This window comes from Notechis scutatus, chromosome 4, assembly GCF_049901735.1.
Source record: "Notechis scutatus isolate UNSWTSFEM ecotype Mainland chromosome 4, rNotScu1.2, whole genome shotgun sequence".
Taxonomy (NCBI): domain Eukaryota; kingdom Metazoa; phylum Chordata; class Lepidosauria; order Squamata; family Elapidae; genus Notechis; species Notechis scutatus.
This window is the reverse complement of record NC_142012.1, coordinates 132,623,228-132,646,218: the sequence shown is the minus strand read 5'-3', so window position 1 is coordinate 132,646,218 and position 22,991 is coordinate 132,623,228. Positions and strand designations below refer to the sequence as shown.

Sequence of the window (22,991 nt, the reverse complement as noted above, 5' to 3'; positions counted from 1 at the left end):
AGTACTAAAAGTATCAGCACCCTGGATATTAAGAAATGTCTGACAATTCATAGTCTAAGGTCATATCCATTGCTTCAGTATGTTCTAGAATTCTAAAATGAAGGAAGTAGTAATTTAAGAAAATTGGGCAAAACAACAAAGAAAAGAAATGTTTGTTAGTGGGCCCATATGTAATAGTCAACATTTGTCAAAAATAAGATTGGATTCTGCATCTTTCATCCAATATTTAAGGGCACAAAGACTGGAAAATTGATGGAGAATGTAAACTAATTTACATTGAAGCAGGCAGACATAAATCTAGTAAATGAATTAGATTTTTTTTTAAATTGGGTCATCAAAGTCACCTTCACAATTGTTACATTTTAACTATGCTTTTGAAACCTGATAGATACAGACATGTTTATATCCTGTAGCAACATGGAAATTTTTCTTTTGATAATTTTATTCCCTGGTTGCTATATTATCTGGAAAAAAACTATAACAAATGATATCAAGGTCATTCTAATCCATTCAGATTAGAATGCTGTTATTAAAGCTCTTTTTATTGACCACATGGGAGAAAGACTTTCTATTTCATGCTAAAACTATGCCGGTCACCCACTTGGAATCATATTGGCTATCATTTTCTTTGCTTCTGGTTCAGCAGCTGACAAATGTTGTCAGATGAATCTTCAAATGTAAATTATTTTTATATGTTTAAGTTTTGCTAGTTGCCAATAAAATAAATAAATAGCCATGTGGGGAATTCTCTGTACTTCTGAGCAAGAACATTACTTCAATTTATTGTCAGCTTCTTTTGGCACAATGCTATCTCATATCCAAATTAAATTGATAAGAGGAGATGGGAGATAGAATATTTATAAACGTTACCACTTAGCTGTGATTGCCTTAAACAAATAAACGTTAAATCTCACTTCTGTGCTCCCTTAAAAGTTGTTCCTTTGTATAATATGTCAAAGGTTAGAACTGGTTTTGTTGCAGCTCAGGGGAAAATGCTTCTAAATTTACCATATATGCATCACCTTGTCTTTTATATGGTGAAGATAAATATGAGTGAAAAATAAATTAATACCCTTGGGGGGGGGGTTAGGACTTAAAAAAAAATCAATATGCTGAGTGTTAAAAGGAGTTGGCATAATACTGTATAGTTACTTTAATTGTGTTATTTTTAGAAATTATTGCCTGTACTTTGGATTATCCATTGACATATGCATAGTTCATACCTCTTAATAGTTTATGATTTGATTAAGCAATATTTGCTAAATAAGCCACAGTAGCCAGCTAAACAAAAGCACAAATTAGCATGATATGTGAACCTATCCATTCATTCTAGAAAGCAGTATTTTCAAATATCTATTTCAGGTTGAAGCACTGAATAAGATGAAGACTTTGAATAGCTTAATCAAGCTGAATGCCATGAAACAAAGCAAAGCCAAAGGGAAGGATACAATGCATACCTGTTTAAAACAAAGTGCATACAAAGAGGCCCTTTCCCATCTCCAGTCCCCTCTGAATCCGTCGGTCTTACTTTCAGAACTTTGGTAAGATGGCCTGCTTTCCTTCATCCATGTACACTGTGCTATAAGTTGTAGTATAAAAAAACAGAAGGCTCCAATTCTTTTAAGTTCTCTGCTCTTTATTGCTCAGTAGGCATGGCCATGCAGAAGGCAGCATTTCTACATGTAGCTGACATTTTCTTTTTTTCATCTTAGCCATATAAGCAAATCTCTGCTATCTTAACATTAAAATGTCAGTTCCAGAAATAATGGCTTCAATTAATAATTTATTGCTAATTGTATCAGAGATTTTCAAAATAAATATGCATCTCTATTTCAGATTTTGTATTAGTAGCCACTAAATAGGGATCCAAGAATTAATGTGCCAGTTTGCCAGAGTAACTGATATTGAAGCAACAGAATGAAAGTTTTGAAAAGCATTTGTCCAGGTTCTAAAATTCCATTATAGAATAACCTTCCAGATTTATTTCTTCCCAATACATTTTTATGGTTCATTAATCTTTTAACTGAACTCACTAAAAATATTATTACCTTTGTTCTAGTATAGAGAAATGTAAATATATGGACTCAAAAATGAAGCCTTTATGGATAGTATACAGTAACAAAGCGTTTGGTGCTGACTTGGTGGGAATCATTTTTAAAAATGGAGATGGTAAGTACACAGAAAACTTCATTTTCTGCTGTTGGAATTTTAATGTTAAATTAACTAACATAGTATTTTGAACCTGAAGTCTTAAACTTTTAAAAAAATACAGGTGTAGTGGAACATTGCATTATTTCAGACAGATTATATTGAAATTAAGTCTGAAAAATATTCTTTTTTTTTTACAAATCTAAATATGTCTTATGGATGCTTGAAAATTTTTCATGTAAACAAAGTTCTCAACTTAGGACCCCAATTGAGCTCAAAATTTCAGTTGCTAAGTGAGACAGTTGTTAAATGAATTTTGTCCATTTTACAATCTTTATTGCTCCACTTGTTAAGTGAATCATTGCAGTTGATAAGTTACTAACACAGTTGTTAAATTAATCTGGCTTTCCTATTGACTTTGCTTGTCAGAAAGTTGCAAAAGGTGACCACATGACTCTTGGACACTGCAACCGTCATAAATATAAATTTACTTTATTATCACTGCATCTCATACAATGAAATTTAATGCCATCTTCAGTGTACATTATAATTATAACTATAAAAATAAAACACAAACACATATCCTTCACATTCTATACATTAAATTGAAAACCCCTGATATTGCTTTAATATTGCACTATATAGTAGATTTCAACAGTTACTGCCCTGGGATAGAAGCTGTTTTTCAGTCTATTTGTCCTTGTTTTTATTCTGTATGTCTGCCACATGGTAATAGTTTAAAAAAAAGGGTGCCCAGGATGAGATGGATCTTTGAGAATGTTTTGAACTTTCTTAAGGCAGCAGGAGCTATAAAGCTCTTCCAAAGAGGGGAGAGGGCAACCAATGACATTAACCATCTGGAGTGCTGAATATGAGTATGAATTTTATGAGCTGTGAATATGAATTTTAATCATGGGAGCATGGGGTTGCTGCAACGGTCATAAGAGTCAAAAACTGTCATAAATTACTTTTTTTCACTAGAGTTGTAACTTTGAATGGTCACTAAACAAACTGTTGTAAGTCAAGGATTATCTATATATTGCACATTTTTCAATTATTTTACATATATCGATTTTTGTTACAGATCTACGACAAGACATGTTAAGTCTTCAGATGTTACGTTTAATGGATTTACTTTGGAAAGAAGCTGGGTTAGACCTCCGGTAAGTAGATTTTCTTCTGAATGTTAATTAGGAATAAAAGGCCAATAGTCTAATTTCATTCTGACTTCAATGGCAAAGTTTCATCAAAAAAATTAGATGTTGGCAACTATCTAGTACAAAATGCTCAGTTGGGAGAGTCTGACCTACCTTTTCAGTACAGTATTAACTTGTTCTTTTATTATAATATGAATTTCATTCAGACATCAGTAAAATAATCTGAATTTTAGTGATTTAAGGCGATCAGGAAGAAAGATAAAATAAAGGAAATAATAAAATAATCTTCCACTAATCAACTGCTATAAAGATGTAATTTATGCTAGCTCTTGCAAAGCCACAAAGTTTTAAATCACTTGATACCTCGACCATGTAATGAAAAGACATAATGTTGCATTATGGTAACTCCCTACACATTTTCACGATGCAATCAACAAGGTTATTTACTTCTAATTTCTCCCTGTACAAGCTTTTATCATTGAATAGCTGTTTTCTATGAATGTATAATGCTGGAAGGGGCTTTAGTTACTTACTTTACCTCTTCATTACTGAAGGTTATTTAAGAAGAGATTGGACAGCCACTTGTCCAAAATGGGGTATAGGTTGGACTAGAAGACCTCCAAAGTGACTTCCAGCTCTATTCTGATTGATTGTCCATCATTTATGTTGGAAAAGGCCAGATTTAAATTCCCTTAGTCAAATTTTAGCAAATCTATTGAAATGAGCTATTAATACTATAATATGTAGCATGTGCAGCATGAAACACGAGATACCAATCTTTCCACATGGATTTCTTGAAAGAAATTTGTTACTGTATTCCACTTTATTTATTAAATCTCAGAAATCTGGAAGATCATGAGTGTAGCTATCAATCCCAGGGAATACCAAAAATGGCCAACAGAATAATTTATATTTTGTGGTGCCATTTTGGTGGTGGAAATATGATGCAGCTCATTGTACTTTAGTTTCCAAGTTGCCAGTCAGTAAATAAATAAATAAGACTAGCAAGGAAAAAGAATGAAATGCCTATTTATCAATCCCTTTACTAATGATATAAAAATAATACTGATTGCATTATTCATATATCCTTCAGCATGACAATACTGACTCATGCTCATGCTGTTACCCAGTTTGATTTATAAATGCTACTCTCTAAGAAACTCCTGTGCTTTCCCTGCATCCTGTGTTTCTGCCCTTGAGCCAGTTACTCTCTCTTTCAGCCCAACTCAGCTTTCACTGGGTTGTTGTTGTGCAGAAAATATGAAGATGTGTTAGGTATGTGCATCACCTTGAATTTCATATACCGTATAAGAAAGGCAGAATTAACAACAGCAGTAACAACTTCATACGATTATAATTTTTTCTTTTGTTAATGCTTTTTTTTTTAAACAAATTTTATTAATTTTAAAGACAAACAAATCATCATTAACCATTACATACTTAAACCTTTTTCCATTGTAAATTTTACAGGTCAAATAAAACCTTATTTTATACAATATAATTCTATTTTAAACCATTTCCATATGAGCATACAAATACCTCTTATCCAATTTCTCTTTACTTCTCTTTACTCTTATTCAATTTCACTATTATTATTTCATCTATTTCTTTCTGACTTGATTACCATTATTCTCATTCTATATTTCTGCAAGGTTTTATTAATTCTCCCAGAAACATAAACACACAACACACAAACATATAAAAACTCTTTTAGGAAAGTAACTTGGCCCCAGGTACCTCTCTACATGGACTTCAATTATATTCATGCTCATCTTACATGTCATTACCTATTTTATTTACCATTCTATGTCTTCTATATTAGCTTCTCCACACATTTCACTCTTCTTAATTCTATCTTATTTAATCCATCTTAATTTGAGTCATTATATTTGTATCTTTTGTCCATTCTTTATTATCCCTCTGTCTCATTCCTTATAATAAAAAAAGAATTTCTCCTGAAATCACTAATCAGAGTATGATGCCTTTCTGTCTTCCCCCTAAATTAATTAGATTAACATTTAAAATAACACCTAATACCCAATATGATTCTGCTTGGTACCTTCTATCTACTAATTTTTTATTTTAAATAAAAGAAAAATAACAAATCCAAAATGATTAAATACATAGTTAAATAATAGATCTAAATATTGAATCTTATAACATTCCCATTGCCTTTTCCAAAGACAAATGCTACAATAATAATTTTATAATAACATCAATACCATAGTCATGTTAAACTCTTTAATTAAAACTCAATATTCTAAACATTCCCTTTAATATTTTATTAAATTTTAAAATCAATCATTACTAAACATTTCAACATTTTAATCTCTTATTAACTCTTAAACCATTCTAATTTTCTATTTCTGATACAAATGCTACAATACCATCTTATGTACCTTGCAAAATCTTTTTAAAAGAAATTGTACTTTACCCTTTGTCCCTAAAAAAGATTCCTCTTTTCCCATCTAATTTCAAAACTTTGTGGCTTTTCTCCACCTTTTCCCTTTCTTTCTTCCCCCAGCAGACCTTTCTACCCCCCTTCTCCTAGCCTCTGCCTTACTGGCTTCCCTTCTCTGTTGTGTTCCTTTTTCTTTTGTTTACTATCATTATATTGATTTTGCACCTTATTTTTCTCTTTCTTAAGTGCTTTTTAGATCTTAAGTCCTTCATTTTCCTTCCTTTCTTTCTTCCTTCCTTCTTTTTTAGTTAAATTTTGAAGTTCATTAAAGATGGCTTCTTCTTCTTCTTCTTCTTCTCGCGTGCTGCCTCCATCTGTTGTAGTGTTTGTTGATAGTTAGCAAGCGCCATTTCTAAAAAAAGGAAGGCTTCTTTCACACCATCTTTGCCATCTGTTTTTGTTTGCTCATATTCTTTTCTCAGTTCCTCAGCAAAAAAAGCCATTATAAATCTTTTCTTTTCTTTTTTCCCCCTCTTTCTTCTTGCACCAACCAAGATATTTCAAAAAAATAGAACAATCCCAAAGTCCTCAATCAATCCAAGCCAAGACAAAGTTCTCACTTTCTCTTCCTGGGGTAGTATCAATCAAAAAAAAAGAAAGTCCAAATCTGTATCTTAAAGCCTTATTAGAATATATTTCAGTCTTCAAATCCTTAAGGCATCTCCTCCAACAAAATCTTAACATATAAATATATTTTTTGTCCTCTCCCTTCCCACTTATCACATAAAGCTGGTTTTTACCTGAAAAAGACAGGTTTCTCAGTATCCACTTGTTGATTCCGTAGGGAAGGAGAGTAAACTTTCCTTTCAGCACCTCAAAATTGCCGCTTTTTTTCTCTTCTGGAAAGAATCATTCAAAAAGGCATAATTTCCAGGAATTGTGTTAAATATGTCTTAGAGTCCTGGGTCAACCAAGAAAACTTTCACTCTCAGAAGGCTTTCTCCTCTTCCTCCTGCGCATTCTTACTCAGCTGCCGGCTTCTTTGTGGCGGCCATTACAGACCGCCGCTGCACCATCTTGGGAAAAGGGGGTTCTGCCGGCCGGGGAGGGGGTCTGCAACACCCCTAAACCCCTCTCCGGATCCCCCTATCTTCAGCCGCCCCTGCAGGCAGCCTAGCTCCGAACCCATCCGGATCGGAGCACCAAAAACGGCTAGCGCAGCAGGGATCGCGCAGTATCGCGAATCCCTGCCGCTCGCGAAGCCGACAAACCGGAAGTCCCTTTAATGCTTAATGTATTTACTTAGTCCTTGTTTAAATGGGCAGTTGTGCAACATTTGAAAAGCTAATTTGCCTTTTCTCAACAGTGGATATAAAAGAAACAGAAAATTGGTTTTTTTTAATGTTAGAAATTATATTCCTAAAACACCAGATTAATCTTGAGCTCATCTCTTAAATATTTTAGTTTAACAAACAGAATAAACTTTAGGCGTAGGTTAATCATTCACATAGGTAAGAGCAATATCAACAAGTAACACAGCAAAGAAATAAGGTATTCATGAGAAAATGTTCTATAATTATGCCTTTGATAGCAAAATAAATTAAATACAAAAGATTCATTTAGGAACTATTACTCAGAGAAAACGTGATTATGTGCTCAGAAGTCAGTTACTGATTTACCATCATTTTGGAAATAAACCAAAAAAAACACCTGATTTTACTAATAAGCACTAAATTGTTACTAATCTCTTAGGAAGTGTTGGACCAGAGTGTGTGTGTGTGGGAGATTAAAATTAATTCCAGCAGAAGACCTTATGCATGTTTTTAAATACACTTTTTATATTAGTGCTAAAAGCTAAAAAGGAGATTTAAGCCAATATTGATATTATTGAACTGCAGAATGGATGAGAACTTAAAGATCTTAAGCTAAGTTCATGTTGTAGATTTCCTCGGTTTTTTCTTTAAAATCCTCAAATAAGAATTTTCACTTGTGTTTTAAAATTCTCATTAATTGTACTTGGAATTCAGTTCCAATAGAGGTGGGCAGCAAAGTATTCATATCATGTTCATCAGAATGCTCACCAGACCCCAATCTTCAAGAAGAACTTTAAACATATGTATTTATTTAAACATTCTTGAAATTGCTCAGAATTTGATGTTCTTACACAAGATCTTATGTTAGAAGGTTGTCTGATTTTCTGCTGCTGAAATCTTATGAGATTTTTATAGGAGAGGACAGAAGGTTGCCAACCCTTGCCATAGATAAGCAGAATATAATGTGATTAAAAATAGGATAGTTTATATTGAAAAAAAGAATATGCCAAGAATCTTGTCTAGGAATCTATAAGAAATACCTCTTTCGCTACTCCACTCAGACAAATAACATCCAAAACCTATATTTATTAGGATCAACCAAAACATTACTAAAGGGTACATGAATGAGTTTCCCAGAACTTTTCATCAGCATAGGTGGACAATGGATTAAGAAGAAACAGAAAAATTAAAAATGCGGACCAAATATTTAATTAATAACTGCAAATGGCCAGACCTTTGGGAAAACATATTTTCTGGAAACCTTTCATGCATTCTTTCTTTTTTTAAAATTGCATTTGATTGTATTATATTACCTGAGACTTCTCAGAAAACAACAACTGAATGAAAAACTGCTGGTGACCTTCTGCTGCTGCACCATAGAGAGTATCTTAACTTACTACACCTCTATATGGTTTGCCAATTGCACAGTGGCAGATAGGACAGCACTACAGAGGGTTAATATCATTGCCCAAAAGATCATTGGTTGCCCTCTCTCCTCTTTAGAAGAGCTTTATAGCTCCGGCTGCCTTAATAAAGTTCAAAACATTCTCAAAGATCCATCTCATCATCCTGGGCACCCTTTTTTTTGAACTATTACCATCTGGCAGACGGTACAGAATAATAACAACAAAAACAAATAGGCTGAAAAAGCTTCTATCCCAGGGCAGTAGCTCTGTTGAATTCTACTGCATAGTGCAGTGTTGATGTGGTGTTGGGGGTTTTCGGTTCAATGTGTGGAGTGCAAAGGATGTGTGTTTGTGTTTATTTTCATGGTCATGATATGCACTGAAGATGGTGTTTGATTTCATTGTACAGGTGCAATGACAATAAAGTAAACTAAGCTAAACTAAACTAAAACTTGCATTTGGCCGTCAGTTCAGTTGTAGTACTTTGAAATAAATAAGGGAGATAGCACCATCTGTTGTTAGAGTACTAGAAATTCAGAACACTGCTTTCCTCTTTCCTTTTTTTTTTTTTTTTTAATTAAATACTGATTTTGGACAACATATTGATTTAAACTTTCTTTGTAGAAGATAAAATGAGATACCAATAACTTAAATAAATAAAAATATTCTGACTTAATTATAAACTCACATTTTTTCCAGGCTGTTGCCTTATGGCTGTTTAGCAACTGGAGATTATTCTGGTTTAATTGAGGTGGTTTCAGCTTCTGAAACAATTGCAGACATTCAACTCAACAGCAGTAATGTTGCAGCAGCTGCTGCATTCAACAAAGATGCTCTGTTAAATTGGCTTAAAGAATACAATACTGGGTATGTAGAAAACTCTTAACTACTTTGCTTCTGTATTTTAGCAACCTTTCAGTCTTCTGATAGATTAGTGACGTTTGAGAAAGTCACAACTAAAGGAGTTGTGCAAACTAGTTGGGCTTCAGTGGTGCTTCTGCCCAGAGATTTAAACAACAAATCTCTTGTAATTTTGCAATCACTGTTGCTGCCTTTCCAAATACAAATACATTAAGACATTGCACAGTACTCAATGAGCAAATATATTTACATAGATATCACATACAAAACCTATTCAATATACTTTATAAAAATTACTAAATATTTAGTGATATTTAATTTAAAAAATAGGCTGGAAGAAAAAATTCATACCATTACAAATTCTATTCCAGAATTGTAGGCTTTACAACATTCCTGCCAAATATGAAAGAAAAATCCAACATGATTATTGCGTTTTCAACTATTGTCTTAGTGAAAGAATTTGCTTACAGCCATACCATTTTTAACATTCTCACCACATTTACGATCTCCTATAATGTTAGCCTTTTTTTAATTTAAAGTGTTCCTTTCAATTGCATTCTTTGATATACAGGTAATCCTTGCTTGATGTCCATTTATTCAGTGACCATTCAAAATTCCAGCAGTGTTAAATGAAGGGACTTACCACTGTTCCTCAAAGTTGTGGCTGTGAAAGCTTCTCTCGCAGTCACATGAACAAAATTACATCTGCATTGTTGGCCCCCTTTTTGTTGTCTACCTACTCCCTGCCACCAACTGCTCCCACTGCCTGGCCTTCTCTGCCATCGCACCATGCACACTACTGCACCCCCCTTTTGCAGCTGGAGCCTTGTCTCATGTACTCAGTGAGGGATTTCATGATAACACGGCAGGGTGCTGCACCAACACATGCTTTTTTAAAAAAAAAATGTGTGAACTTCATTGCAGCACTCTGCAATGTTCTTGCAGAAAACAGATCTGTAGGCAATTCAGATGATACAAATTTTAGGGTGAAAAAAACACATATTTCTTTCTTGTAGCTTACAGTGTCTTGTAGAGTCATACAATCGTTGTGTCAAATAACAAAAAAGAAAATAGATCTTAAATCACTTTACTAATAGTTGCATGATGTGAAGATGTAATTAATGAGGAAATGGCTTTAGTATGTTGTGAATTAGTGGGAAAGTAATTCCTAAAGTTCCTTCATTTGGCATTCCATTTTGCAAGAAGTTTTCTTGAAATGTGCTTGGGAGTTATTTTGGTAGAAAAACTAAATGAGCCTCAGCTCTGTAATTTAAGCAGCTTTTAAAAATATATGTAGTATAAAATTACAAATACCTGGTTCAAGTCTGTTTACAAATATCATTGTCGTTCTAATTTAGAGAAGATTTGGATCGAGCTATTGAAGCATTCACTTTGTCTTGTGCTGGCTACTGTGTAGCTACTTACGTCCTGGGCATTGGAGACCGACACAGTGACAATATCATGGTCAGGAAGAATGGTCAGGTAAGAGTCAAAATATTAATGGGAACATGTTTGTTTGGAATGTTCCTGTAGAGATACTCATTCCCAGCTCAGAATGATGATTGCTATGTCCTTCATTGCCATGTGGCTTTCTAACATGTAGTGATCCTAATGGTGATTTCATTGGGAAAAAGTTTTTTCACAGCATATTGTTACCTTCATCGTTCCCATAAAAACGTGTAGCATTCTAAAAATATTTAAACATTTCTTAATGTTACATTTTCTAACAAACATAACATTTCCACAGAATAGGAAAATAAAGCCATAATTTTAAAAATATTTTTAAGTAGGCTTTTGAGTATGTTCATGCTTTGCACATCTTTGATACGCAACAATAGCTTCAACCGTAGATATGTATGAAGTATTGTGTATTGATCTAATAAAGAGCCATTATAGCAGAGTGAATTCTGCCCTTTTCTGCTCAAGCTTTTTTTCTCCTCTTGGCTTCCTTGCACAAAATGCCATTCACAAGTACCCTAAGTTGTCTTCCTGGTGCCGCAATTTTCTCTCTGTGAGTAAGCTGCTAGCACCTGTTTTGATTTTTCCCCATTGAAAAACATTAAATTGTTTTCTTTTTAATTCAAGAAGGATGGTATTAACTCAAAATTCTTAGTGGGGTTATCTTTTTTTCAGGCAACTATAAAGTAGCAAGCAATCTTTGCCAAACAGGTATCTGAGAATACTTGCTAAAATATATTCTTTCCTGGATGAATACGTCTAAGCTCTGTATGGACATTAAGAACTGAAGATTAAATATCTTGCTAGACCACCTTGTTCCCAATTCTCTTTTTCCTTTCAATCAACTGACCCAATAGCCATTGCATTTCCTCTAGTCAGACCTTCCTCTCCCTGCCAAGGAAAAAGAATTTAATCATTTAGGTGATTTAATTGAAAAGATGCAAATTATTAGTTGAAAACTTGCAATTATTCATCATGATTGAAGACATACAATTGTTCATTGCAGAAGAATTTAAAAATGAGATGATAGTGTTTTGTTAGGGATAATATGAATGTTTTCCCAGAAATAATGACTTACTCTGTTTCCCAGCTGTTTCATATAGATTTTGGTCATATTCTTGGAAACTTCAAATCCAAATTTGGAATTAAAAGAGAACGAGTCCCTTTCATCCTTACATATGATTTTATTCATGTCATCCAGCAGGGAAAAACTGGAAACACTGAAAAATTTGGCCGGTAAGTAGTAAGCTTGTTAGAATAATTTAGTTCTAGTTTAATCTTAGATCCATATGTGACAGAAACGAATTGATGCTATACCAAACCTTGGAAGATGGGAGATTAAGCAGGGTTAAACCTGGTTAGTATATAGGAAACTCCACACTGTTGGATAGGATAGGATGGAAAATTAAAAGAAAAATCTAAGAAAGCAATAACAAATTTCTTGTTGCAAAAAATATTCCTGTAAATGGACATATTCAAGTCATCATAAACAGTCATGCTTAACTTGGGAAAGTAGATTTTACATAATGTCTAGCTTTGTATATGAAAGAGACAACTAATATGATAGACATTATAGGAAAAGTAGTCTTTTTATAGGCATTCTTCTGTACATTAGATTATCAGAATTTGAACGACTATTGAATTTTAAGAAAATTATTGGAGTGTGTGTGTTTGTATGTGTATGGACACAATGTGCATACAGGCAGTCTATTGTTTTTTCATATAAAATCATCTTTACTAATCACAAAGTCATATTTGAATGCTTAATAAGATCTCCTTTTTTAACAAATAAGGAAAATGATTTTTAAATAAGGTCTTTTTTAACAACAACAAGGAAAATGATTTTTTTCTACTTGTTAACAAAACATGCAAAACTATTATCATGAATACCTTAAGAACATATATGAAAGTTGTTTTTGGAACTCAGTGTTAAATGTAATAGATATATTGAAGAACCACTTTTTCAAACTGTCCATTATTCAGTTGGCGGAATAATGTCTTTATATAGAATTATCAGTAAACAGTGGTAATACTGTAAAATGTTATTCCTTCTCTTGGGGAATAGTCCGAAAAAACTGTTTCCAATAACTGATATCCACAGTTACATGAATTCATTTCTGACATCAGATATGGATCAGATGTGGTATTCAGCAGGTTCTGACCAGTTCTGGAGAACCGATAGTGGAAATTTTGAGAAGTTCAGAGAACCAGCAAATACCACCTCTGACTGGAGATTTTATGGTATCCTTCCCCTGCCACGCCCACCAAGCCATGCTCACAGAACCGATTGTAAAAAAATGTGAATCCCACCACTGATATGGATGCAATCATATTTCTGATCCTGAGGAACCTTTATGATTTACTCACTTGTTCCATGCCTATATGAATATTTCTCACTCTAATTTGGATTATAATACACAGTTTCATTCTGTCAAATAACTAGAATTACCATACTCTTATATATGCTGTTGCTAAGTAGGAAATAAAGCAAACTATTTGCAAATAAGTACTTTTCAGAATAAATAAACATCTTTTTTTTCAAAGAGTTGCAAATAAGAACCAGTGATGGTATAAGCATCAACTATCCATGATAAATCTATTTTGTTCATAAATGTCTTAAACAGGACCAGGACTTCTGTGCAGTCTGTCTATTTTTGTTGTCCTGATTTTCAGTGTCTGTTTTTTAATGCTAATGTTAAGGTTCCGCCAATGCTGTGAAGAAGCATACTTGATTCTACGAAGACATGGCAACCTATTTATCACTTTATTTGCACTGATGTTAACAGCTGGGCTTCCAGAGCTAACCTCTGTTAAAGACATCCAATATCTAAAGGTACATTTCTAATAATTTAGTGATATGGAGAAAACATGTTCAACTCCTTCCTTGTTCATGAAATTCATTTGTTAATTTTCAGCCAGATCTTACGTTCTCCAAGAAAACTGGACATAGATTAAATAAACAATTAAAAGTTTAGTCAGATAGTATTGTATTTTTTTCTAAATTCTGTCCCAGCTTTCTCAGAGTAATTATCTAATATATTTTTAATATTTCTTATACAAGATGAACTGCATCTATCTAGACAGCAGTATTAATTCCAGCTACAGTAGTAGCATCTTCCTAAAATCTCAGGCAGAGACCTTGAATAGTTATGCCACAATATCCACCTCAACCTAACCCAAGATATTGTATTATTGAAAGGCTGTTCCCCTCATTCATTGATCATGATGGCTGGACCAAACAGGAGTTTTTCAGCAGCATCTGAAAGTTGCATGTTGCCCATTCTTTCTTTTTAGAGGCTCTTTAACTTGGACGATATGTATGATAACATAGATTTATGTACTTTTCTAATAGCTTCCACAGAGCAAGTGCTCAAATATACATAATATAATTTTGCTTGTTTTTCCATTTGAATCCTGAATAATTATTTAATAAACAATCAAGAATAATTTTCTAAACAGTGAACCTCACCTTTATCACTCTCATATAAAGAATGGTGAAGTGAATATGTTTTCTTGTTTAAATCACACACTTTAGAAAGGACTTTATACCTGGAACTCTTCAGATTCTTTTTTTTACTGAACTGATTCTTTCATGAAGGAATATTTTATCATGGTTAAGTTTGATGTATAAAGAAATATGTGATATATACTCAGAGCAGCATCTTCAAACTTTCAACATTATCTTGGTATTGTGTAAAAATTATTGTGATAAGTTTTAGTCAATTTTTGCATCAAGTTTCTGGCCTTTTGTCTCTAAATCTTGTATTCTTCTTAATCTTCAGTTGTTCATTGCTAAATGCAAGTGTTTGATTTAGTATAGGGATATAGTATAACAATAGGGATAAAGTGGACATGCCCCTTCACATAATGTTTTTGTAAAGAAAGGTTAAGATGCTAATATTGTGAATTTCAAATGGTGGGAGGTCCTTGTGGATTTTGTCAAATATCTTCCTACCCATTCATTCATAATTATAGCACACCCCAATAGAATAACCCTTTCCCAGAGATGCGCCTAGGAAGAAACCTTTGAAATAGTGAAGTACTTAGGGATTACTTTGTAAATTAATAGCTTTTGATTGTAAGAGAATCAAAATTCCAATATAATCCCTGAACTTGCAAATCTGGTACAATTATCATCTGTTGAATTGTTTGTTGTACAGTAACATAAATTCTTCTCATCTAAAAGTAAAAAAAATGCTAGCACTATATCATATTCTTGTTGAGTTCTGCAAACCCATAGGAATTAATTGCAGAATAATAGATTTTGTCAACAGTCTGCAAAATAATCTGAAAATATAATGCACACAAAACAAATAACCATTTCTTTGTTACTGTTCTTAGGATTCTCTTGCCTTAGGAAAGAATGATGATGAAGCATTAAAACAGTTTAAGCAGAAATTTGATGAAGCACTCAGAGAAAGTTGGACTACAAAAGTGAACTGGATGGCGCACACAGTTCGGAAGGATTACAGATCCTAAATGATGGATGAATTTGCACTAACTTTAGAAGTTATCCTGACAATAAAGCATTAAAGGGGGGAAAGAAACAGGCTATTTAAAAAGACATCCAAGAAAATTACCTAAAGATTCCTGATTGTTTTGCACTCTGCTTTGGGAATGCTTCAGTGAGATTTTGCAGAATCAGTAATCGCTTCTGCTTACTTTGCACACTGAAAGTGACTACTAAAGTTTTATATTGTTTTGATACAGTGTAAATATTTGGGACTTTTTATTGCTTAGATTCAAACTTTGATTACATAATTAGATTTTTTTTTTTAAAGAACTGGTACTAAATGCCACCAGAGGTTTTCACAACGCCTTTAATTTTGCTTCAAGTGAACTTTAAATGCGTCAATATATCTATATTTTTACTGGCATAGACATACATTCTACTGTCCATAACAGCATCCATAATATTGCACAACAAATAGCTGCTTATTGGTTTCTACTGCTGCCAGAAAAGAGAACTCTATACTGTACTTAAAATGGGGAAATGTAAAGTGATTATGTCTTTTATTATAATGTTGTATAATGTGTTCAATGTAATGTTTTAAATTTTATGTGGAGGAATTACGTTTAAAAGATTTTTCAGCTGTTGGAAAATTCTACAAAATTGACTGTTGAACTTTTAAAAAATCACAGCATCTGAAATGTTGGGCAAATGTCAATAAATAGGAGTTAGCCTTTCAGTTTTCCAGTAATATAGGTTGTCCATTCCCATGTAAGCATAAAAACATGAATAAATATCCTTACAAGTTTTGTATATCTATCCCAAAATATGTGTTTGTCAAAACCTAGTTGTTTTTTTTAAAGTTCCATTTTTAAAAGGAATGTCAAAATGAAGACAAATCCACCCTATGCTATACTCAGTGACAAAATATTAAAAAGGAAAAACAGCTGAATTAAAACACCAATATATATATATATATATATATATATATATATATATATATATATATATATATATATATATATATATATATATATATATATATATATATATATATATATATATATATATATATATATATTAGAATGATTCTGATTCATTTGCATCTTGCTTCTGAATGCTTTAAGATTTTTGTAAAATTAGTATTCTAATTCTGAGTAGAATTCTGATCATAATGATCTGATTCTGCATGTTCTCTTTGTGATAAAAGTATTTTCCCAGGATGTTTGTATTCAGCCTTAAAATGACTGTGATTGAAAAACTGGATATACTTTAATTTATGAAACAAGGTACCATGTTTTAAGGCAGCAGGCCCTAACCTTTTGGGCACCAGGGACCGGTTCTGTGGAGAGAAAATTTTCCACAGACCAGAGGGGTCTTGGTTTCATGTGCTGCCTACATCCCGTGGATGAGACTCCAGTTGTTTGCATGGCCCAGTTTCGGCCATGCCACAGACCAGTGGCGATCCGTGGATCGGGGGTTGGGGACCCATGCTTTAAGGTGCTTAAAATAACAGTTCAAATTAAAAGTGCAATAGAATTTTTTTTTTATTTAAAGATGTAACATGAAATATTTTGTAAAAATGGCAAAATGTATTTGTAACAGGCTCTTTGCTTGCCAAAGAATCTAGTAGCTGTTAATTTCTGTCGTGGTTGAGTGAACATATAATCAAAATAGTGATTTTAAATAGAATTGCTTAAAGACTATTATATTTTGTCAAAGACTTCTGTTTCTCTAAACAACATTGTGAATAATGTAGTTTAAAATCTTGTTAAAATGTTAACACTTAAAATGTTAAAATGTTAATACTGATAATACAAGTGTGTAGCTAAATTACAAAATATGTTGTAGCAACAAGCTTTCATTATGAAGCAATTGTTACAGAATTTCCCCATTTCATCATTGAAAGGTCAATTTTTTAGTTTTCATTTTCAGTTCATTGCTTTAAATGATCTTATTTCTATTAATTTTAAAATGCATATTTTGCTACTTATGACTATGGAATGTTTTAAATCATATGAGCTTTTAATATATTATACTAGTGTTTTCCATTTATTTCACTGCCTTAGGTATCAACGGGAAGCTGTGTGCTCTTCTCTCATTTGTAACCCCTTTACAGTATATCTTCTGTGTGAAAAATTTTAAGGCTTAGTTATACAAAACAAAAACAAAAACCAGACTACCAAAGTTAGCTCAGACAAAGTCCTCTATTCTGTATAATTCACTTAATTCCTAACAATTTTATTACTCTCTTACCTTCCTCCCCTTAACTCATACAGCCCACTGCTACGTATGGTTTTTTTTAGCAGAAACAGAAATAATGCAAGTGAAAACAATGAGTAATGAATTTTTCATTTGGAGTTCATGCATTGAATTTATTTGGTTTTGTAATTGAAATGAATGAGATGTATTCATTCTTTTAGATTATTAAAATGAATGCACATCTGCATGACTAGCAACTGTGCTTTTCTGAAGCATTCTTTGTTTTGAGACACTTTGATTTTTGTCCTATAGCTAACGTACATTGTATGTTACATGGCATCAAAAAATCATTAATATCTTTTCCATCAATTATTGTGGCTGCTAATGGAGTATTTTACAAATAATAAATATGAAGTTGCTCTCCAGTTGAACTCAGCTCCTGGTGCATACATTGGCATATCCATGCAATTTTCATAGCAGAAATGAGGAAATGCCTTGTCATTATCCTTTCCCCGGGATGGTGGATATTTACTTTAGTTGCACTTAGTTGATCCTAAGTGACAATAATGGCCCTAAACTTTTTACTTACACCTTCACAAACAGAACAGCTACTTCGGATTTTTCTTTTTTTAAATTATCCTTTCAAACAAAAGGCATCTTGGTATCAGCTTATTTATATTTTATTAATTCACAAAGGGAGATGCAAAATAACGTATTAACTACTGAATCGTGCTGATTTCTCATGCAAGCAACCAAAGAACAGAACCATACATGAAGAATGATACACCAGTTGCACAGAGAAAGATATAAAGGTGTATTAGATAGCTAATGTAAGATGTGGAAAGAGGCAAAGAATATTTTTTTAAAAGAGGGAAGTTTGTGTATATTATGACAATGTGAAATATACTAAGGTTATGGCTAGGACACGATATTGTATTATTATTCCAAATAACTTTTACAATGAATGATAATTACTGAATTTGGAAAATGGATGGATGGCTCAGAATGAGAAAAGAGATGAGAAAAGGATGTTTGTTATCCCAGCATACTTTACTTATATGTGAACATATAGAAATGGCAATGTTAGAAGCAATATCAACTGGAATCAAAATAGGCGGTCAAACACATTCCGAGATGCGTAGATTACAGTTCTTTGAAATGTACAGGCTGCCCCAATTTGTCACAATTCTGGACAGCTAACAGTACACCAATACAAGTAAAGATGCACACTGCTTTAAAAAGAGCCTGGAAGAAAACAGCAACCGTCCAAGAGACCCAAAGCATCAAAAGAAGAGATCTAACACTTTCTCTGATCCAGAGCCTGAAAGAACAGCCTGTTTTAAAGGCTTCTTTAAGGCAAGAAGGGAACTTGTTCACATTTGGGGAACAATGATGTTCCAGAAGGTATCGCCCTGCTTCCTGCGTCCCACAAAGTGACACCCTGCTCAGTCAACATTGACTGGAACTGGCCACAAAGGAAAAGAATTGCTAGAATGCTATGTTTTCCATTCCTAGTCCCTTCAGGCCACCCAGAAGTCAGTGCAACCAAAAGTGTCTGAATGCTATCCTTCTGTTAACCAAAAGTTAAGTCTTAGAGAAGCTTATTCTGAAAGTAAAAATGAAAACTCCTCATTGTTAAATCCTAAAATGTCACCTCAACTCGAATCCAGCATGCAAAGTGAAGTTCAATATGACAGCCAAGAGCTGAAGTGGTAAACAATTTGCTTTGGCTCAGAGACAGAAAAAAAAAATGACAGGATATTGAACAGGTTAAAAACTTTGACATCTCTGATGAATTTAGGATGATGAGAATAAAAAATATTTTGTGTTCCATCCACAGAATAGTTGAAGCAATAGTCTTTCCAGGTACAGTTGTAAGGGTTGGGCACTGAAAAAAAATGGATACTTTCCAGTAGCAGATTTTGATATGGTTACATTCGATTCTAGACCAAATGTCTCCTTAAAACAATAAACATGCAATATTTCACAAATTAGTGTATGATGAATGCAAAGAGAAGGTAACTGAAAAAGGGGAGGACAAAAGCAAGGATGAATGTATCTAGATGATTATTAAAGACTGACTGAACTAGTGAGTGTTTGTCCATACAGTCACCAAGAGATGAGCCTGACTCCGTGGCAATTAATTTACTATGGGAAGTCACTATTAGGTTCAGATGAATGGTTTCATTATTGGAGGCTTTAGAATTCCAACTTTGCATTCTACTTGATTTCTTATCATTTTTCCCAGTCGTTTAACCTCATTAATCTTCTGAGACAAGTCATGCAATAATTCTCAGCATGCTTACAATATTTCCTTAAAGCTATGAAAATGGTTTTTTACTTAATTAAATGAAATAGAACCCATAAAAGGCAATAGTGTGATTTACACAAAAATGTTTTATAATTTAATAAAATGCTGCATGCAACAAATTGATTAGGACTACCAGTCCTCATTGATCCAAGAATCAGAATGACAATTTACATCAAGAAAGAATGAACATCAAAGAAATATTTCTCAGTGGACATTCAGAACCATTCAAGCTTTGGATTGATATAAACAGGGTAAATAAACCAAAATCATAAACTATATACATTTAGTATAAAGTTGCAGAGAGTTAGGGAGGGGTGTGTAAATTTAATAAATTATTAAATGTAATATTTTAATAATATTTTAATAGTGTATCTATGTCCACTACTTTCTAACCATTATCTGTATAATTTTTCTGAAAAGATCCACAAGCATGAGTCAGCATGAGCTAAATATTTTTTTTCCTTTAGTATGGATTAATTCTACTACAACACAGAAAATATATAAACTGATGAAGGGTATTGTTTCAAAGGCAACTGGATCTAAAGAATGATGTTGTAGGGCACAAGTGTGCAAACTTTTGACCACTAAGAGCACTTAAAATGGGTGAAAATAAATACTATTTTCATGTTATTTTCTTAGGCTTGAAGGTTAGTATGAACACCCAGTCCAGGGTTACACTTATGTTTTTCATGACTTGCTTTATTATATTAAATAGATACTATCCTCCCATAGAGATGCTTGTAATAAAAAGGCCATATGCTCCTGCTGTGTGTTCTGTCCCTTGGTGCCTCCTCACCATTCCATCAGCAAGCTACGTCCTGCTCTTTCCCTGCCTACAGACTTTAATGCTCCTGTGTTCAATTAGCTGATATTCCCAGATGCAGATTAAGTGCCAATTTTTGTGGTGAGCTTAGAAAAACTATATTGAGGTTTGCCTTATAAATGGAATCAGAAATGTATGTTCATGGTTACTTGCATATGTAGCTTTGTAAAATGGAGCTATGAGATAGCCTCCTTATTTTTTTAACCATATATGAGAATTATTCATGCATTCATGTGTGTCAGTGGAGCTCCCATCAGCCCTAGAAGGCAAAGGCAGTTGAAGATTCTAAATGGCAAAAGCTATAAGTGACTGCCTTTATATATAATCAAGATCCTATGTAGTAAATACTTTTAACTAAATTTCATATGACTCCTGATGATCCAAATTTGCCAAGAAAATGTTCAAAGCAGATAAAGTCTATATATTGCAGACTTTTTCCATTTTCCTTTTAATGTAATTTTCATACAAGTATTAAAAAATAATAAAAGTTTAATACCCGGAAGATCTCTTATAATAGACAGTTAATGAGTATTAATATAGTAGCTTGTCTTGCCAAGTTCTTTGGTCTATGACTTTATTCTCATCAAATAATATCTGGCTTTAAATGTAGCATGGAGAATGGAAGTCACCTGTTGCAATTTCACCAATGAAACCTAGTAATTTTGGTAAAAAAGTTATTAACTTCCTGTTTTCATATAGAAAGCATATACATATAATATACAAACCTATTACTCTGTGTTTCCCTCCATATAGTCATTGTAAGAAATCTAATGATCTGTAGAAGTACATTTTCTAATATTGTGAGGTTATAAACCCTGACACCAAACAAGACCTTGTAGATATTTCTGAAGCATATTTCTTACATACATGGTGATCTTGGGATAACCCAGAAGTTGAGCAGCATGAGGAGTGACTTCCCCTATCATAATGGTCCAGCAAGCTATGAGCGATAAAACAGCTTTCAGTATGTAGCATATTGCATACACTGCAGGCAATGATCTCACATTTGGGGCACATTTTTCCAGTATGAATCTCTTGCAAGGAAAGCGCCTCCTCTTTTTTGGCCTTCAACTTCTTGGGGTCTCTTCTTCGCAAGCCTCCTCTCTTGTCCTCAAAAAGAAATTTCTTTTCATTGAGACTGAAAAGCCAAAAGACAGATCAATGATCTGAATTGAAGTTAACAGATTATATCAGTTATTTATGCAAATATGAGGTGATCCAAAATCCAGTCTGGGCATCCCAAGTGAGACTTTTGCATTATAGGAAAAAGGGAAAGCTTTAACCCAAGACTGAAGTATGGACTGATCTTGAGTATTTGGACTAAATTGAGAGCTATGGGGGAGAGGATTACCTAGGATGGCATAGGTGAAGGTCCCAATATGAAAATTAATATGAATAACCAGTATCAGTGGAGCAAAAATATCTTAAATATAGTTACATAATACCAGACAAAGGAGAAGTTTCGTTCTGCCAGCTAGATAATCTGCCCTGCCTTTTGAAAACTATGTCATTCAAAGTAAATGTTTCAGAGTAAATGGAAGGACTAGCCATCCCTCCATTTCTCCCAGTACTGAAAGATATTTCTGCAGGATTGGGACCAGTTAAAGCAGAAATATAAAGTGGAAGTCTACAGGCATCACTGTAACTCTGAAAGTTGTGCAATACAGAAAAATTGGATTTCAACTTTTACTGATAATAAACTTTTTACCATGAAATCCTGGGTATGTTTTTCAAAAATAACATTCATTTCATAAACTTTATCTTCAACAATTGCATAGTGTGTGATGACATATAACTAGCTTGGCTGATCTTAAGTAGAGTAGAACCTTGTTAGTACTTAAAGTACTTAAATTATAGTTGAAAGCTGGGGGGAAAAAAGCGATGACAAACCACTTTTGAAATGCTGCCAAGAGAACTCTATGCATGCAGTTAGTAGGAACTGTCCTCCCTTAAAGGATTATTCTTTTTTCAGTCACTAATTTAGTAAAATCTATTCATAAGTAAATGAATCAATTGGTGTAAGTCTCTAATAAGACAACTAGATCTGATCTACAAAAATCTGTTGAGTTTTAGATGTCAGGAAAGGGTTAGGATTTTATATATATCTCTACATAATCCATGATTGTCCAGAATTTTTTCCTTCTGCTTATTGTTCATATCCATCACAAATATTCAACACTTGAAATCCAGTTGCCTGTGCACAACACACTAGCAGTTAGCATAGCTAGACCTACTCAATTGATCTGTTTTTCTAGATTTGTATGATACACTGTACCAAAAACTAATATCACAGTTCAGGTTATGCACAATAGGCAAGGTGTAGATTTGTTTGGCCTTTCATGCCTCAGAGGAATACAAGGTGCCTGAAATGATTACATTTATTTTTGTACAGTTTGATAATACAAGATGAAACTTAAATCCTATAGTTGTCTCAAATAAGAAATTGGAGAGGTTTTAATTG

General features: G+C 33.3%; 1 protein-coding gene across 3 annotated transcripts in view; it reads left to right on the top strand.

The window, feature by feature from the left end:
• PIK3CB (phosphatidylinositol-4,5-bisphosphate 3-kinase catalytic subunit beta) overlaps positions 1-15,991 on the top strand; it is an 83,778-nt gene extending 67,787 nt beyond the window's left edge. For all 3 annotated transcript variants that reach the window (XM_087964990.1, XM_087964989.1, XM_087964991.1), the window contains 8 exons: positions 1,363-1,541; positions 2,060-2,169; positions 3,233-3,311; positions 9,125-9,292; positions 10,645-10,768; positions 11,835-11,980; positions 13,445-13,577; positions 15,086-15,991. In XM_087964990.1, the coding sequence (XP_087821116.1) occupies positions 1,363-1,541; positions 2,060-2,169; positions 3,233-3,311; positions 9,125-9,292; positions 10,645-10,768; positions 11,835-11,980; positions 13,445-13,577; positions 15,086-15,223 (1,077 nt within the window). In that variant the 3' untranslated portion in view covers positions 15,224-15,991. The remainder of the gene's footprint in view (positions 1-1,362; positions 1,542-2,059; positions 2,170-3,232; positions 3,312-9,124; positions 9,293-10,644; positions 10,769-11,834; positions 11,981-13,444; positions 13,578-15,085) is intronic.
• The last annotated feature ends 7,000 nt before the right edge of the window (positions 15,992-22,991 follow it).